We start from the raw sequence: 18,103 nt of genomic DNA, 5'->3' as shown, positions 1-18,103 counted from the left end.
GCCATTTCAATCTCTGTTTGCATACCTGGATGTGTGTGTCCAACTCCTCCCTTGGAACGTTAAACTCGTTATGGAAGGAGTACTCAAGGAGATTGTGAAAGATGGAGGAGGACACATGGTCCAGGTGGATGAAACTCTCGAAGGTCTCTCTCATTTTGGACTGGGACAAGGCCTGGAAATACTTGCTGCACTCTGAAAGTCTGTCGAGGTCGACCTTAAATATTAATCAATAATGACAGTTTTCTATGGACTTTTGTTCATTGTTGATTCAAGCTGTACCGTTGGAATGACAGTTTTTTTTTTTTTTTACTTACATAGAAAGCATGTGTACTTGTTTGAACTGTAACCATGGTTTTGCCTCCATCTCCATGGTGATATGTGCGCAGTGCCTCATTGGTTTTCCACTCCTCTGAGTCTTCTTGGCATGATGGCCTGTTTGTAATTCCCGGGGATGTAATCCAAGTACTGACCTTTATTGAAAAATCCCTCCAAAATCTTCTGAGAACTGATTTCAGCCATAAGCTCAGCCACTCAAAGAGAAGCATCAAACATTGCCTGAAAAGATTCATCTCACTGACAGAGTGTTGTTTGAACCTAAGTTTAAACCATTCCAAACTCTGTCTGTCCCTGATGTTATTTGATTTCTAAAACTCTAAAGGCCTATGCAACTCTCATATTGCTCTGATCACACATCACCCCCCAAGAATTCAAAACAGCTGCTGCACAATGAAAAAGAGAGCACAGAGCAGTCAGTTTAGTCCATGGACCTCTGCCTCAGCGCTCACACGCCTTCTAACAGTGCAAACAGCAAAGCAGCTGTCAGCAAAGTTTTAAGCCCGCATGCTGACAGAAACAGCGCGGAAAATAAAAGGCTGGTGAAGCTATAACTTCGACTCCCCATTTTGTCCTGCAACAGATCCGGTCGATTCAAAAGTTCCCCTCAATCTCTGAGCAGAGTGCGTCTTTCTGCTGGTCTATTCTCGGCTCATGGAGGTAGGACAACCGTCGGCGCTCAGGAAGAGGGAAGGATTGCCTTCACCCTGCTCCTGGCGTCATCATGGGGCATTCGAGTTCGCCTGCGGTTAGATGGCAGTAATATGAGAGGTTTCACAAAATGCACCAATACATTTGCTGAAATATCTTTTAACTCAAAGCATAGATATTTTTATTTAACGAAAAGAAAAACAGGTAGACTAATAGTTTCAATTCAAAGCACATGTTTATTAGCTCTTAAATTATATTCTGGTAGTGCAAATAGGTCCAACATATTACAGAGAAAATTGAACAGAATAAAATGTTCTGGGACAGTTTTGCTTTAACAACAGCTACAGTTAATGAGGCACAGTCAAACTTGTAGTTTCCATTCTTGAATAGACTGATGATGTGTAAAGACATGAACATATTGACATGATACGCAGTGCATTCAATTAAATCCAGGAGACAGTATAAATGGATTTTAAAAAGATCTGAGATTTAAACATGTCAAAACCCCACTAGACATTCAAATTAGAAACAGGCCAAGTCATGTGACCTAATTCCAACACAGATTTAAATCACTGTTTGCTCTAATTTAGGCACTGAACTTTAATACATACATGTGCCAGATGGACATTTCAATTTTAAATTCCAAGTCATTATTTTTGATTAGGAAAAACAAAAAACTGAGTGAAACATAATAAAAGAGATAGTGTGTTGACATGGTCCTTACACTTAGTAACCATTTTAATGGTTGAATTAACAGTATTGTTTACGACAGCGATAATGTATGAAATAGCCCTCAAGAAAGTTTGATGAATGTGGGTAAGCTTCTAACATAACTAACGATTGGTGGACAATATTTTCACATATTCTTCTGTAAAACTACCTGCGAGACATGAGATAGTTTAGCGAAGCTGGTCATGATATTCAGTTTGCGGCTTTCCTCACAAGATGCATTTACAATCAACCTTCATGGAATCTACCTATTTGACTGAATGCAGAATGAACATCAGAAGAAAAAGGTGAGGTAGAATGACTAACAACACTAAAGCAACAAGTAATACAAAACCCTTCCTCATTAAACTCACCTATACAAGTCTAAGAATTACTGTTGCAGTAAGAGTTAGAGTCTAAAATGAAAAGACATGATTTCTCTGGCAACTACGATTGTCCATCATTGACATGCACAGGCAGTGCAGCTCAAGAAATGTTAAAAAAAATGGTCCAGAAACATGAAGTGCTTCTAAAAATGGGTGATAAAATAAAATAGTCGAACATCACATTGACTTATATGATAAATAACAACATGCAAAGCTACAGACCTGTATCTGTTCTAACAACATTTCACACAATGGGGAGATAGGCTCTAACTTTCAGAAAATGGACTGCCTGAAAGCTTAGATTGTGCTTGTGCCCAGTCTTAAAATGCTAATTTCTACATTTCAAAAACTATTACTTGGCTGATCTGCATAGAGCTTGAGTTTCAATAATGCATCGCTGGAAAACATCTTAACATGGTGGAATTCAGGAGAAGAGCTTTTTTTGCTTGAAGTAGGCATCAAAACGACACTGGGCATAGTCCTGCAAAAGAAAAAAAAAAGAACAATATTGTTTACAACACGGCACAAATCAACTGAAATAAAAACCGTTAAGTGAAAATATGAATGTGTCACTTGTAATAAATGTTGTATGCAGTTGGTGTTTCCATCAGACTGTATAAAACAACAAACACATTCTTCGTACCATGTATCCAAACTCAATCTTTGATATCTTGGCTTGAATGATGGACCACAGCCCCCAGAGGAAGTGCGAAGCTAACGCAAACCTACAAATCAAACAAAACAAATAACACACCAACGTTGGGGTTCTTGTAATTCTGCTAAAAGTTTTGATGATACAAAATCAACACTGCTGCAAATCATTACCTGTTTGCTTCAAGTAACATGTCCTCTTCGATCTGTGTCTGGTCCACGGGCAGGTCTGTGTATTTTCTCTGTTCTGCCAAATAATTTCTTATGAAATGAAGCTGCAAAAAGAACAAAAAATGAATTCTAATATGTTGCAAGTGCAGATATCACATCTGTCGGTGATTTGTTACATTATTTCTTTGATTAGTTCTGATGCTTTCCTCAAAGCTTATCTTTGTTTAATATTTTATAATTACTATAAACATCTAAAGCGCATGGCGTTTAGGGCATGTGCACTTGTATTTTGGAGGATTGAGATTCTAAGAGCAGAACTGCCAGTTAGTAAGAGAGAGTGCTTCTCTGCAGGAGAAAGGGTTTCACAACATCTGTGTGTGTGTAACAAGCGTGTTGTGCACCCGCCTATGTAAGTGCATGATACCATCATCATGATATTGTTTCCTTTACATAACAGTGAAACACTTCACCACCGACTTCAGTCCAGTTTTTGTTGATCAAATGCACAATCGCTTTCTGCTGCACAGGAAGCGACGCAGCAACAATGTTCCTGACCGCATCTTGCTTCTCGGAAACTAGCAATGACACTTGGGTACCAATTTGTGCATCTTGTCAGACAATGTTAAGATTTTGTTCTCCACTAGATGGCACTGTGAGACCATTTATCTTTTGTCAGTTTTCATACAGTCTTTGTTTTTTCCCCCAAAGCACCTTTGCTCTAGTGTTTAAGCTGTGGGACAGTCTTATCTGGTTCTGCTTCACAGGCAGAAGAACTTAGGATTTTCTTCTGTGGAGAACACATATATATATATATATATATCAAGTATATGCAAAATTTTGAGTATGAGTAAAATGAAGCTATCGCACTTAAAGGGGCTGTAAGTGATTTTGTAGAGAGAATGATTGTTACTGTTTTTCTGACAACACTGGTCGGGGGCCCGCACGCGCAGCCTCGGGCATGGGACCATGAGGCCAAAACCCCTGACGCAAAACCTCTGAAGCCAGCAAGTCTCTTAAGGTGTCGGGGAGTGACGTTTACACACTGCACATAGTGTTATGTGGTGTGGTCTGCACCTCCTTTTTTTTTTTCAATATACAGAGCCAGGGGTGTGTAGACAAACCGCAGAGGCCGTGAGGAAATATTCATTGATTTTTTTCTAAAAAGTGTATTGGATTAAAATCTCTTACAGCCCCTTGAATGTTGCTTCTTGTGAGCGTCTGTTGAGAGCAAGGATGGAGATATAGGGTAAAGAAAAGTAGACAGTCTTCACTGGGCTGTAAGACTTTCAGACTGACCTGCTGCTCTCTGGTGGGGTAGTTCTCTGGTGTGGCTTTGTAGAAAGGCCACTGGTCGTAGGTGTAATCATACACCCACTCACAGAAATGGTTCCCAAAGTCAAAACCCCTACACAAAATAACATAAACTATGTTAATACACAAAGGAAACATCTAAAACTATAGCCCAAAAAATACCTTGTGACACCATCTAACCATGTGGTGATGACTCATTTTGATCCGCTAAAATCAAAACCAATCCATTTACATCTAATGAGTAAGAGTTCACATTTGACCTGTAATTGTAACTGCTGTATTCAAAGTCGATCAGCATGAGTCTTTCTTTTGCGGAGGGCTTGCGGCCTTCGAGTATAAGAATGTTACCTGCAGTGGGGAAAAAAAGTGAGTGAGATGAACAACCACCGTCCACTTTAGTCACAGTCTACTCATCAACTTGTCAGGGCTGACCAGAGAAGGGTTCAAGCTTAATAAACTGGAAAAGTAGTATTTCTGTTATATTGACAAGTATCTAAACTAATCTACTTACTATTAACCACATAAACCAAGACTGGTTTGGTGAGTGGTTCATGTGTGTGTAAATAAAAAGGGGGTATTTATGGTACATTGAATGTACCATTTCTTCAGGTTCCACTACACTTCTGGAGTCATGTCTCTTTGCACAATGACAAAAGGCTCTGAAGTTAAATACACAAGTTAGTTAGTAGTTTGTTACAAATAAATACACCAAATGGCCAAAGGTATGTGGGAACATCCATTGTACTTTTGTTCTGGAGTTTGGCCTCTCAGTTCTCTTATTGTGGTAAAGATTTTCAGCATAATAATGCACATGATTATCACATGACATAATAGCATAATCACATACAGTATGTATAATATTCACTTGCCCACATACTTTTGGCCACATGGTGTAAGTCTGCTACTGTTGCCTCATCTTCCTCTGTGGCTCATTTTCACCCATAAGATGATGCATATGAATATGAGCTGTCTCTATTAATAGACCCCAGCCTTCCTTCTACTTATGTAATGTACTGCTCTCCTAAGAAATGTGAACCGTGAGGCCACACAGGACAGGTGACAGGATCAATCAGACAGACTTAAGACAGAGTGTGAAAAAAAATGTTTTTACCTTCCGTGACGTCGTTGTGGCAAAACACCACTGGCGATGGAGTTGCTGCCAGCAATGCACTGTTGTGGAAACACGAGTCAGATGAACAAAGTGGGTGATAAACGAAAAAAAAGAGCATGGAGAGATGGTTTGTCAGTTTTGTAGTTTTACCCAAGCATTATAATAATTAAAACTATGAGAAATTAGGTCCAAAGACACAAAAATCAACTGAGAATAAAAAGGGGGTGAAGGTGTCCTAGACGACAGAAATTTCACTAAAGCAATGAGGTGAAGACATTTCATGTTATCAACTTTCACTTTTTTACTGCTAGAGAACCAGGCTGCATTGCATAACATTCCTTCTAGTTCCACCCATATACCCTTGTACTCTTGCTGGTTGGCAGCCTACATGGAACAAAACATGAGATACTGATTCACCTGTATCCCATGTAACTATCTAGGCATACACATAGGTTTCATGGGTTAGATATAATAGGTCATTCAAAGCAGCTATGAACCGAGCTGGACAACCCAACATATTCCATCGTGTGTATGAATCAGGAAGCTCCAGAATTGCTCATTCAACAAGTGGCAAAAGTGGTATTCAACTTTCATAACTTGAAAGGAGGATTTGGAGAATATAACCAAAACCTTGAGTATAGCAGAGTGATAGAGCCTGAAAGAGGAAAGAAAACAATGTCACTCTGACTGACTGACTTGCAATAGTACCTTGAAATCATATACAGTGAGTGCCCTGAGTATTTGGATAGTGACACAATTTTTGTCACTTTGCCTCGATACACAACCACAATGGATTTGAAATGAAAACAATTTATAATTATGTTAGTTTGTCCATTTATTTGTGAGCCTCTGAAAATGAAGGCTGTATTTGGTAAAAAGTTCATGCTTGAATTGAATTAATCCAGAAAGTTGACACTTCAACCACATCTGGCTGCTTCTCTCCAAATCCAATGTGGCAGTGTACAGAGGCAAAATGAAATGCGTCTCTGTCAAAATACTTTTGTACCTGACTGTAGCTGTCTCAGTAAAAGGCATGTTATGAGCTCAGATAAGATGGAGGACTTCAGATGATGACAACACAAACTTTAGCCTCTGTGCTTCAGTGTTAGACTGGTTTATCTAATAGATAAAAAAAAAAGTGCTCACAGATAAAAACAGACAATAAACACTGGGCTGATTCGCTATTGGTTGCCAATGTCCGAGTGTCAGGAGGACTCGGCAGTGAAGTTGTGGAGGCACTGGAACAAAGGTCAGAATTTTGACTAGTGGAAACAGAAGGACAGATAGTCTTGTCCCTACTAATAGATTATTGTCCGACAAATCTCCAACAATTTTACAGCCTTATTCATGCTACATTAAAATCTTCTCACATTCATCGACATGACCTCATTTCATTGTTGTATGAAATAACTTGATAGTCTCGTCTTATTTGATTTCCTGGACATAGTGTTCTTGTATAAATATTTGTTCTTTTTCCCTCTCCAACGGTTAGGATTTTACCATAGCAAACCCAGATGTACTCCTAAATCTAACTTAACAAGAAAGACGATTCAAAAATAGAAATTGAGCTGTTTAAGGCCCAAAGGTTAAGTTCTATGCTGTAAGCTGTTTGTCAGAATTCAGAAAAACTATTTTATATACGGACCACAAATGGGACAAGCCTTTAAGTTATATTGTGAGCCCCTAACATGTAGAATATAAAGGAATATGACCAGACACATGATATATGATAGGATAAACAATTTCTTGTAGAATTACTTTGCAGCTGCCAACACATCCACACACCCTGATATGATGAAGACTATGCAACCACTCGCTGGACTTCTATTGTGATTTTACTCTAACATGAGACAGTGAACAGACTAAAACTGCCACTCTGCCCAGATGGAGGTAACAGTTGGTAAAATGATATGGCTCTGACGAAATAGTGATGGCACCATCGTTCTGCTACTTGCCTTCAGGGTCATTCTGAAACTGATCAGCACACTCTGGAGCGGAGTTTGTCTCCCACTGACACTGCCAGGTACAGTCAGTCCACGCAATCTACGGTATTTGACTTTCTGAAGCTTGTGCACCAACTTACCGGAGGCTCTCTAGTTCAGCAGGCAGGTCAAACTTCATCAGCTTCTTGTACTTCTTCAACTGTGCTTCCCGTACAAAATTAAGCTTCATCACTTGATCCATGTATCTAAAAAAAGAAAAGAAAAAAAAGGTGGATATATATATATATATATATATTTTTACAATTGAGACCGTTCTAGTGGTAGAAAGAGAGTGATATCAAGGTTTCCTTACCTGCCCATGGTCCCAAACAGCCACTTAGGTTCCTTGTTGAAGGGCATGAGCATTTCATGGAAATGTGCCAACTTGGTGGCGAGCTCAGCTGAGATGGCCGGATCTGAGAGTTGTGCTGTGCACATGCGGGTATTCTGGGAAAACAGAGACACACAGAAATGACCACTTCTGAAAATGAATTCCTCAACATTATGAACTGGGTCAAGAAACTACACCAGGACAGGCCCTTTAAATCGCCACAAATGTCATCACGTTACCTGGTCAACTAAAGAGCAGAAAGCATATTTTTGTAATTGAGAGGAGACACACAGTGTGTGTATGTGTGCGTGCGCGAACGCTTTTGTGTGTGGATCATACAGGAAAGTATTGCTCCAAGCGTCCCTCGGGGAAGATGCCGTAAAGTTTTGGCCCGAGCGTTCGTTCTGCCAGGATGGCAAACATCACGCTCTCCAACACCAGAGAGTCGACGCCCTGTGACAGAGACACGGAACGACAGACAGCCAGTCACAACGCAGCAATGCATTAGGTTCGCAGCACATGTCCATGTGAAGGACGATGGCGACGATGCGGTACATTGACTACAGTAATGGCACAATCATTTGAGTCAGATTATCATTCTCGCCCTGTGATCGTTAAACCTTCTGTGCGGCCACACACATTCACGGGAGAACGTAGTTTCTTTCTTCTTCTCCTACGAGAGAGAGAGAGAGACCAACCTGTAGGATGGCACCGTAGATTCTGAGGAGCACCCGGCGAGGTTCCTCTCCCATGGAGTGCACATGCTCGGGCAAACTACACAGATACAGCAGATTGCTCAGTCCACCGCTGCAAAACACAGAGAAGTAGTGTTATCACTTTGGAGAAGGTGAACCCATCAAAAACGATCAGTCACAAAAAGCTGTAGCTGACAGGGTCTACATGATATCAGCAGTGGCTCCCACCCACACTTGGATCAGCAAGACTTTGCAAAGCAGCTGCCAAGAAAATCAAATGAGTTATCAGAAACTTGTCACACAACATTTTCTATTTGAGCTTTTTTTTGTTGTTGTTGTTGTTGTTGATGCTCCATCAAATCAAACAATCTGTGCGAGAGATTAACCATGTTTTAAGAGACCGAGTCACAGGGATTGGAACCGGAGAGAAAGATTCACAGTGTCTTTCAGAATCACTACGATTCTGTTTGCGTCATTCTTCACCTGACGATGCTGATTTGAAAATCCTCCTCTCGGATCACCTTCCACGAGCCGGACAGAAAGTCTCGGCACCAAGCGAACGCCCGGCCCCGGGTGTCCCGGTCGACCTCGTCGGTGCGACCGTCGCGGTACGACTCCGCCTCCGAGTCGTCGTCGCCGTTGGCCTCCGCCAGGGGACTAGGGGTGCGCAGGTTCCTGTCGTGCGCCACGAGCGCGCTCCGCGCGCGGCTCTTCTCCAGCGGGGGGCCCGTGTCTTCCGTGGTGATGGTGGGGATGTTGCGGGGAAGCTCCGGCCCCGGCTCGCCCACTCCCCGGGCCGAGTGGGCCTCCTCTCGCCCGCCGCAGCCGGCAGCGTGTCCGCGCGACTGCATCGTGAGTGTCCGGGCGAAGAGCAAAGGAAGGCTGCCGCCCAACGTCGGTCCGAGGCGGCGGGGCGGACTCGCTGGCAGGCGCGGCCCACCGGCAAGTCTACTCAACCGGAAGATACGACCGTAAGTGGACGGTCTGAGTGGCATGGGAGGCGGTGAGCGGCGACCATTAAACGACCATATGTTCGGAAAGCAGTCGTCGACCTCGCACGTACAGCGTCCGGTGATTGGGGGCGAGTCGAACGTCCAATCAGAAACGAGACTTCGCGTTGAATGCTTTTTTTTTTGTCTTCTTCTTGAGTTTTTATGGCGATTAGCAAACAACAAATTGGCGCACTACCGCCACCAACTGGTATGGAGTGTGCATCAGCATCGCCCAATTACATTAGTCTGTCCAAGATGCTAAAATAGAATTTGATAACACTCATTTGAGTTCTTTCCCAGAATATATATTAGATTAAACTGTACCTTAATCTTGCATTATTTCTTTCTTTCTTTCTTTCTTCCTCATATTTTCACAGTGTAGCATAACCTGCTCTATTGTTTCTTCTTGCCCACATTAGTCACATTTAACTGTATTATGTCTACCCATTTTGAATAGTGAATTGTTAAGTCCAGCGTGACTTGATATTATTGTCTCATTTCTCCTGTTCCTTCCTACAAACCTCATTTCTCCGACCTAAATTTGAATTCTGTAAATCCATTGTCCTTTCTTCTCGTTCTCCCATTGCTTTTGCCACGTTTCCTTCAATTTCTGTTTAATATTGCTCTTGGTTTCTGTCTTGCTTAGTTTCACTTTTAAATCAATTCAATTCAATTCAATTCAATTTATTTTTATAGCACCAAATCATAACATACATTATCTCAAGGAACTTTACATAGTGAGGTGGAGACCTCACAATATTACAGAGAAACCCAACAGTTCCCACAATGAGCAAGCACTTGGTGACTGTGGAGGAGAAAAAACCCCATTTATCAATGTTTTCATTCCTTGTTGCCTGCTTTGCAACCTTATCTGCCATTTAATTTCCTTTGTTACCAATATGTGCTGGCTGGTACCCGTAAAAAATTACTGTAAGACCCATCATCTGAATTCTCTATAATGTTTGTTGTACTTCTATCAACTGCGTTCACTTGCCAAACTTTGGGGGTTGTATTTTTACACGTCAGCTTCCATTACAGGGAAGGTTTCTGTGAAATCTGTTGTATCTGCTAGTGACATGATATATTGTGTAGCCTGCTAATGTTCAAGATAGTTAAGAAAAACGCCAACAATATACTGGAGAACATGTTGCATGTACTTGTGAGTTAAATTTCGGTGATTAACATTCCAAATAAGAAATAATGGAAGGCCAACTCCGAAACTAAATATAATTCGACGTCAGGTGGATCACGCTGCTTCAAATTGGATACATACTCGCAGGTGAAATGGTTAGCAGGCTGGGCGACTTGATTGTAGTGGGATGCACTTACAAATACTAGAAGGTACTGTATGTGCTTGCAGGCATGTTGCATAGTCTGCCTCCTCAGTGAAATTAGCCACCAACCGCTACTGCCTACTACAGCCTCTAATGTCAGGTACAACAATACATCTTATAATGTTGAGGTTATGTTGAAATTGTTTTAGATGATGCAGTTTGTAATAACAACCTACAGTGTGTTTTGTATTTGGCATTCAAATCCTAGCCCAATAATCTTCAAAGGACTTTCAAAAGTTGCAAAGAAAAGCAAACTCCAAGTAAAGCGCACATAATTCCATTAGATATAACCTGTAGAATTTATAATATAATATATGTATTGGTACCGAAAGCAACCACAGGTCTCTCAGATATGTTAGTTGCTTAATACACTGGGTAACTAGGTCTAAGCCAATTTGTTTATTTTTTTCAAAGTGATATCATTCAGATATTTAAATTGACAGCTTTTGGGCAGTCACTAAATTCTCTCTTATCTTGGTTCCCACATGTGACTGTGAGACATAATATCTCAATTGATCTTCTTGAGGTAATTTACCTGATGTTGAGTCACATTTTCTGCAAGCTTTCTGTTAGCTTATAGGCTGTGGGATGATAATGTGAGTGACATTTATTGAGATCAGACAACACATTCAGCAACTTGTAGATTTATTTGGAACTCAACCACTTTCCAGATAGAATCACGAACAGTGTCATGAAAAAAAAGTTCTGTCTGGATGTTTTTACTAAATACTGTTGTTACTGAACGAAGACAATCTCTGGACTGCTAACCACAGTGGACTCCTCCCTGCCCTTCTGGATGGTAGCAGAAAGGTCTCTCCCTGTGTACAAGAAAAAACAAGATGTCAGATCTCATTTACTCTTTTGGTAGCTATACATTGGCTTCAGCCAAGAGATCATATATTATTATTTATTAATACATATTGCATTACTTACTCTTTCTGAAACACCTAGGTTGACAATTATTTCCAAGAGAGGGTTGGCACACATCTGCATTACAGTGTATATATACCTGGTGGAAAACAATTGTTTTGTTTACAAAAATGTAGATGAGGCAATATTAAAAAGAAGATGAAAATGAGGCCCTCCTACCCCCCCAAAAAAAAATCTGACAGAGAGGGTTCCATTACCTTTTCCCTGAGAGGAGTAAAGTTTTCTGGAGTTGCAGCCCCTCCCTTGGACGGATTGAAATTACCAGTAGATACAAAAGTGAACATCTTGAAGACAAAACGGCTGTAGTGGCTTGGGTTCATAACATCCAGTGATTGACCCACTGCCACGAGGGCGGTCTGGTAACGGTCATCACGGTAAGGGCAGCTATGACAACAGGAGAGAGGGTGGAAAAGGGCCTGAGTATACCATTAAAGCTGTGTAATCAATTACGTATCTCCAAGGCAGACCAACACTTACACTTACCCATCAATCAGCAAGTCCCATTGAGGAAGACTGTGAGGATAGGGATCACAAGTTGCCCAGCATCTTCCAAGAGTCAAGAAAATGTTGGGATCACTCCTCTCAAGTATTCTGACCTCAACGTACAAAGGATCCCGGAGAGCCTTTGTGACAGGGTAGTCGGCCTCCTGATAAAAGGAAGAGTAGGCCACCTCCTCTGCTCAAACACAAAGATTGGTTGGTGACACAGTTCTTGTTTAACGAGGTTTACTGCACAAAACATTTTTTTTATTTGCACTAACCTTCAACACAGCCCTTGTTGAAACACTGTCCATTGCCCAGCCTGAGATCCACACGCAGGGGTCCAGGAGCTGCAACTTGGGGGGGTGGAGGAACCAGGCCAACCTCAATGACCAGAGCTTCAACTGAGGTTCCAATATATCTACACTTGACAAGTAGCCTAAGACAGTAAACAAGGCATATGTCATATATACACATATATACTGTATATGGCAAATATCCCAATGAACTGACGTTGACCCTGTGTTGTGAATTCAAGGCGAGTTGTGATGTGTCTTCTTGATACCAATGAATTATCTGATTACCCGAAGCCTTAGCTTACTTGTAGTAACCTCTTATTTTGTGACCACTTAGTGTTATGCAAAGAAAAACATACTCAAAGCTGGTGTCTCTGGTAATGACTCCTTTGGGTCCAATTGCGACTTCAAATGAGGAGAACATCCTGTTCTCATAGGTTATAACGCCAAGCTCCTCCTAGAGTAGGATGCAGTATTTTAATCTTTATTAATTACTGAAAAAAATGAGTCAAATCCATTCCAAAGAGTCAAAAGAGTCATGTACCTTACCGACATGAATGTGCCGCAGGCTGTGACAGGGAACTGGTAGATGGCAAAAGCTGAACTGGTACCCATTGGACTGCAGCTTGGATCATTCCCAAGGAAACTAATTGTTTCCAAGTCGAGGTTGGGTATGGTGGCATCTCTGGCCACCACCAAGATGAACTGGGCATCTTTGGTGCACTGAAGAGTCACTGAGGACAACAAGTTAGAGAGCAAAGAGCAGTGCTCACGGCTCATGCTTGACATTTTGAACACTCTTTGAAGTTCACCAGAGAGTTTTCTATAAGGTTTTGTGAGGAAGAGGAAAAATACATACCAGATTTGCCATAATAGCACATGCGTCCATCAAAGCAGCAGTTTATAACATTACACTCTTCAGCAGAAATGCTAGGAGCCCCACATTGTATCTTGTAGACCTCACTCACTTCACAAGTGTGAAATACATCTGGAGGCTGTTGAGGCTGCTTGGGCTGCTGGGGCTGCTGGGGCTTCTGGGGCTGCTGGGGCTGCTGGGGCTGCTGGGGCTGCTGAGGCTGCTGAGGCTGCTGAGGCTGCTGAGGCTGCTGAGGCGTGTGCCTATTGGGTGGATTATATGGCTTTTGAGGTTTGGGATCCTGGGGCCGACTAATATATCCAGCATCAGCCAGACAGCCAAGCAGGGCCACTGCCAGAACACAACCACAAATCAACTTCATTGCCATGGCTTCACAGCAGAGTGATTCATGAAGCACACCAGATGCTGTGACAAATGTGGTGCAATTTGACTGACTTTTATAAGGTGTTGGTAATACTGACTTGTTGATATCTCGCATCCTATTTGCTGCTTGCATCTGCCAATCAAATGCTGCTTCAGTTACTGGGCGGTCTCTGGTTGAGTAATGGAGAGATTACAGATAATGCAAAAAAACTCAAACCCCAAATAAATCCAGCAGTTTCTCTGAGATATTCCTTTAGTAGATTAACTGTATACATGCAAAACAGAATATTATTTATGCATGAATATGCACACTAGGCTTGCAACAGAGACCCCATTGATTGTTATTGACTGTGAATAAATGAAATTCCTACTTTTTTGAACAATTTTCGAAATAAATCTGCAACACCGACACTGTGCCGGTCACACTTTTTGTGCAGCATGGATGGACATATTAATACCTTATTTTATCTTCAAGTGTAGTTTTTATTGCTAAAAATCTATAGCACAATGAATCATATCCTTCTAATTTATTGAATTTCAATTGAACCCTTTCAGTAGTCAGTAAAAGAAATTGATCCACAGTTATGACATCTAAATATCTTCATTGTGACAAAATATGTAACTCATATTGAAATTATGTCTACTGACTTTTTCTATCTTTACAAAATATATTTATTACACTTTGTGGCATTTAAAGTAAGATTTTAGTCAAGATGAAATGATATATATCTTTAGCTGCCTTGTTGTTTATATGGAAAACTAAAAGGAAATATTAAATTTGTACTTTTCAGAAACCTACAAAGAGGAGGAACAGTATACAAAAACACAGTAAATTGGAATATTTAAATGATCAGTTACCTATAGTTTTATTTTTAATCTCTACCAATGCATTGTTATGAGTCAAAATTTGAGTGGGGGGGGGGGGGGGGGTAATTACTCAGCCAAATTTCAAAATAGCTCTTGTTTAATTTTGACCAATCATATACTGTCAATCATGTACTATTTCATTTCGAGGAATTCTAACTTGGCTCTAACTATGCAGATATATTTGAAAGAAAATGTAAAAGACATATTTTTGATAGTCAGTTAACAAGTCATTCTCAGCTGTGTCCCCTTTCTAAGCCTTAACTGGAATATAATTATTTATTTTTTTTTAAAGAAAAAAAAACTAAGAACTGTTCTGTATTGTGAAGGATACATGGAATAAGGATGTCCTCTTAGAATTATGTGACAAGGTGAACAAATATTATATTGGTTGACATACTGATACAAATCGGTAAAGTTGAAAGTAAAACAAAGAAAAATTAGGGTTTTGCCACTGCATGAGTGTAATCCAGTTAATCCAGTAATGGTTGGATTTTGCCAAAGTAAGAAGAAAATGTGTATTAGAGACCTTTATTTACTCAGACATACTCGTTTAAAACAGCAGGTTGTTTTGTGATCACTATAACATCATCAGATCAAAACAGTGCGAGCTGTTGTGAGAGCGTCCGAGTAATGTTATCTTTCTGTGACATTTTCTTTTTTTACTTCTGTATCCTGTGTTTATCAGTTAACCTCAGTTGATTCTGGTCGGAGCCAAATTGATTTTCAGCCCTTTGCAAAATGTACTTTGGCAAAATACAGAGTTTGACATGTCATGTTGAGGGCAGATGGACCTAACCACGGTCAACATAACTTGACACATTGTTGCCAACTATTTATACGTCTTTCCTCATAAATATAAAGAAAAAATGATGGTTACTTTCAATTTACCAGCATGATGTTATTACATATTCTTTTTGGTACCTTATCCTCATATTGATTTATGTTGCGCTTCATGCACTTATTGTAAGTCGCTTTGGACAAAAGCTTCAGCTAAATTAATGTAATTTAATGTTGTATGGTGTAAAATCCTTTTTTTCACTGCTTATATTTTCTTGGCACAGTCACATTTTATGCATTAAAATATTTAGTAACCTAGAGACCTGTCTTACCACAACTGTAGGTGTCCTGCTGTCATAGATTTTGGTCAACAGCTGCACTCATTTCATTGGTTAAGGTTTATACTCTTTTGGTCTGATAGGCAGTGGCCAACTGAAGAGGCGGGACTGCAATGGAAGTAAACAGACTCACCGTATTATAAAAGTATGTGCACAATAACACCTTCTTTACAGCACCCAGTGATCTGTCCAACTCACTCGTTGTGAAACCATGGTGATGAAGTGTTCTGTGGGTTGCCTTGTGGCACTGGTCTTGCTTGGCAGTTTATGTGATGCTCAATACGGAAAACCCATACGCAACCCTATCCAGAAGCCAGCACAACCTGTGAGACAGGAGCCCAGCAAACAGGTGCCTCAACAGCCCGAACAGTCAAGGCAGACTTTCGAGAAACCACTCACCTGGAGGTATCCTGAAATTCCCCAGCCTGTTACCCAACCAGAGGTGCCTTTTGAGCTGAGATATCCCGTTCCTGCTGCAACTGTTGCTGTCGAGTGCAGAGAACAGATTGCTCATGTGGAAGTCAAGAAGGACTTGTTTGGGATTGGCCAGTTCATCAATCCTGCCGATCTTACCCTCGGAACGTGTCCTGCTGCCGCAGAGGACACTGGTGCTCAAGTGTTGATTTTTGAATCTCTGCTCCATGATTGTGGCAGCTCATTAGCAGTAAGAACAATGGAAAATTACACTACAATGCATACTAACCAAAACTATGGAAGAATATCTTCATTTACGTTGCTCTTTGCTTGTACTAATGTTCATTTATTGTCTTCTCTTGCTAGATGACAGAACATGCCCTCATCTACACCTTCTTTCTGAAGTATGCTCCTCAAACTCTGGGTGGTTCTCCTGTGGTGAGGACTTCTCCAGCTGCTGTGATTGTGGAATGCCACTACCCGAGGTATGTAGACAATCAGTAAGAGGTGTGGCAACAAATAGACACATTGAACAATGTAAATGTATAAACATATATATATAACCATTGACCGTATGAAAGCCAATATGGAATACCAAAAATACATTCATACTATAAAAAACATCTTTAATCCTCTAGGAAGCACAATGTGAGCAGCTTGCCTCTCGACCCCTTCTGGATCCCATTCTCTGCAGTTAAGATGGCAGAGGAGTTCTTATACTTCTCACTGAAACTCATGACTGGTGAGTTATCGAATCACGTAAATACATATTTTCTACTTTTGAGGAACTGTGATCCAAAATATGCATTTTTCTCAGCATGACTAAAATCTCATCATTTAATTCCACAGATGACTGGCAATTTGAGAGGCCAAGGTACGAGTATTTCCTGGGAGATTTAATTAATATTGAGGCCATCGTCAAGCAATACAACCACGTGCCCCTTCGTGTTTATGTGGACCACTGTGTAGCTTGCCTTTCCCTTGATGCATCCAGCCCCAGATATGCCTTCATTGAGAACCATGGGTGAGGTAGTTTTAATGATTTAATTTAAATTGTTATGTAGAGTGACAACTTTGTATCACAAACCGCCAGCATGTCCATCTGTTTTATTGTATGCTTTTCTTGTCCGCAGCTGTTTGGTTGATGCTAGGATCACTGGCTCTGCCTCAAAGTTCATGCCTCGTGTAGCAGAGAACAAGGTTCAGTTCCAGTTGGAGGCCTTCAGGTTCCAGGGTGCCGATAGTGGACTGGTGAGTGTCTCCAAACCCAAACTTAATGAATTCATATTTTCAGTTGTATATCAAAGGCAGCAAAACTTGGTTTAGAAATAACCCAGACTCACTGTTATTCAAACAGCTCTACATTTCCTGCCACTTGAAAGCAACATCAACTGCCTATGCCTTTGATAGTGAACATAGAGCTTGTTCCTACATCAACGGGTGAGTGTTCAAGTGTGCACTTACAGTACGTGTGTGTGAATTAAAAATGATCACAAGCGAATTGATATGGGACTTTTTACATCTCCTTTTCTTCCAAGGTGGAAGGAGGCCAGTGGTGCTGATGCAGCCTGTGGCTCCTGTGAGTCTCCTGAATTTGGCGCTCCACTTCAACCTGGTGGGATTAATGTTCCAGTTGGTGGATATCCCGGTTCATCTGGTTCATTAGCCACTGCAGCTGGTGGAGTTGGCTCTGGCTCTACTTCTGGTGGATATTGGGGTGGCACTGGTTCAGGTGGATCATCCCCTCTGTCTCATCCTTCAAGGAAGATGCGTGATGTGTCCCAAAGTGAAAGTATGTTTAGCCTGTATAACATATTAATCATCTAAGTAATTTGATCAAAGATAAGGAAAAGGAACAACCAACATTTAAATCTGAGTTTATTTTATGATACCACTATAGTTGTGATGAATTAACATCTTATGATATGCTTGCCTGTGTTGTGAGGCAGCCACAGTAACAAACTTCTTCTGCTTTTCTTTCTCAGTTTTGGAATGGGAAGGTGACGTCACCTTGGGTCCCATCAGCATTGGAGAGAGGGTGATTGCCTAACTCAATGCCCTGCCACAGCAATGTCCATCAAAATAAACATTCTCATTGGTACATA

The 18,103-nt window shown here is 41.0% G+C and overlaps 3 protein-coding genes across 3 annotated transcripts; 1 reads left to right on the top strand and 2 right to left on the bottom strand.

The window, feature by feature from the left end:
- Nucleotides 1-1,200: 1,200 nt before the first annotated feature.
- On the bottom strand, nt 1,201-9,451 carry chkb (choline kinase beta). The gene is made up of 11 exons (XM_035642090.2): nt 8,814-9,451; nt 8,334-8,442; nt 7,975-8,088; nt 7,618-7,751; nt 7,406-7,510; nt 5,323-5,381; nt 4,472-4,559; nt 4,197-4,305; nt 2,904-3,004; nt 2,722-2,803; nt 1,201-2,559 (listed from the first exon to the last, which is right to left on the bottom strand). The coding sequence occupies exons 1-11, from the start codon at nt 9,323-9,325 to the stop codon at nt 2,503-2,505; spliced, it is 1,470 nt and encodes a 489-aa protein (XP_035497983.2). The 5' UTR covers nt 9,326-9,451; the 3' UTR covers nt 1,201-2,502.
- Nucleotides 8,993-18,103, top strand: LOC118315095 (zona pellucida sperm-binding protein 3-like). Its single transcript, XM_035642091.2, has 9 exons — nt 8,993-9,301; nt 15,668-16,248; nt 16,365-16,483; nt 16,637-16,740; nt 16,848-17,022; nt 17,132-17,249; nt 17,356-17,438; nt 17,537-17,790; nt 17,984-18,103. The coding sequence occupies exons 2-9, from the start codon at nt 15,796-15,798 to the stop codon at nt 18,046-18,048; spliced, it is 1,371 nt and encodes a 456-aa protein (XP_035497984.1). The 5' UTR covers nt 8,993-9,301; nt 15,668-15,795; the 3' UTR covers nt 18,049-18,103.
- LOC118315097 (zona pellucida sperm-binding protein 4-like) lies at nt 11,354-13,639 on the bottom strand. Its single transcript, XM_035642095.2, has 8 exons — nt 13,222-13,639; nt 12,912-13,096; nt 12,722-12,819; nt 12,348-12,505; nt 12,070-12,262; nt 11,784-11,970; nt 11,590-11,665; nt 11,354-11,474 (listed from the first exon to the last, which is right to left on the bottom strand). Exons 1-8 carry the CDS (start codon nt 13,604-13,606, stop codon nt 11,392-11,394), a joined length of 1,365 nt encoding a protein of 454 aa, XP_035497988.2. The 5' UTR covers nt 13,607-13,639; the 3' UTR covers nt 11,354-11,391.

The sequence above is a fragment of the Scophthalmus maximus genome, chromosome 7, assembly GCF_022379125.1.
Source record: "Scophthalmus maximus strain ysfricsl-2021 chromosome 7, ASM2237912v1, whole genome shotgun sequence".
Lineage (NCBI taxonomy): Eukaryota > Metazoa > Chordata > Actinopteri > Pleuronectiformes > Scophthalmidae > Scophthalmus > Scophthalmus maximus.
Note: the sequence above shows the minus strand (reverse complement) of the source record. Positions and strands in the feature narration are given on the sequence as shown.

Coding starts and splice junctions, on each gene's coding strand:
- chkb (XM_035642090.2), bottom strand. CDS start 9,325: ATGCCACTCAGACCGTCCACTTACGGTCGTATCTTCCGGTTGAGTAGA. Junction 4,306..4,471: donor TACAGCAGTTACAATTACAG/GTCAAATGTGAA, acceptor TATTTTGTGTAG/GGGTTTTGACTTTGGGAACC. Junction 2,560..2,721: donor AGATTGAGTTTGGATACATG/GTACGAAGAATG, acceptor TTTCTTTTGCAG/GACTATGCCCAGTGTCGTTT.
- LOC118315097 (XM_035642095.2), bottom strand. CDS start 13,606: ATGGCAATGAAGTTGATTTGTGGTTGTGTTCTGGCAGTGGCCCTGCTT. Junction 13,097..13,221: donor GTGCTATTATGGCAAATCTG/GTATGTATTTTT, acceptor TGTTGTCCTCAG/TGACTCTTCAGTGCACCAAA. Junction 11,971..12,069: donor TGGGACTTGCTGATTGATGG/GTAAGTGTAAGT, acceptor CTGTTGTCATAG/CTGCCCTTACCGTGATGACC.
- LOC118315095 (XM_035642091.2), top strand. CDS start 15,796: ATGGTGATGAAGTGTTCTGTGGGTTGCCTTGTGGCACTGGTCTTGCTT. Junction 16,249..16,364: donor ATTGTGGCAGCTCATTAGCA/GTAAGAACAATG, acceptor TTCTCTTGCTAG/ATGACAGAACATGCCCTCAT. Junction 16,484..16,636: donor GTGGAATGCCACTACCCGAG/GTATGTAGACAA, acceptor TTAATCCTCTAG/GAAGCACAATGTGAGCAGCT.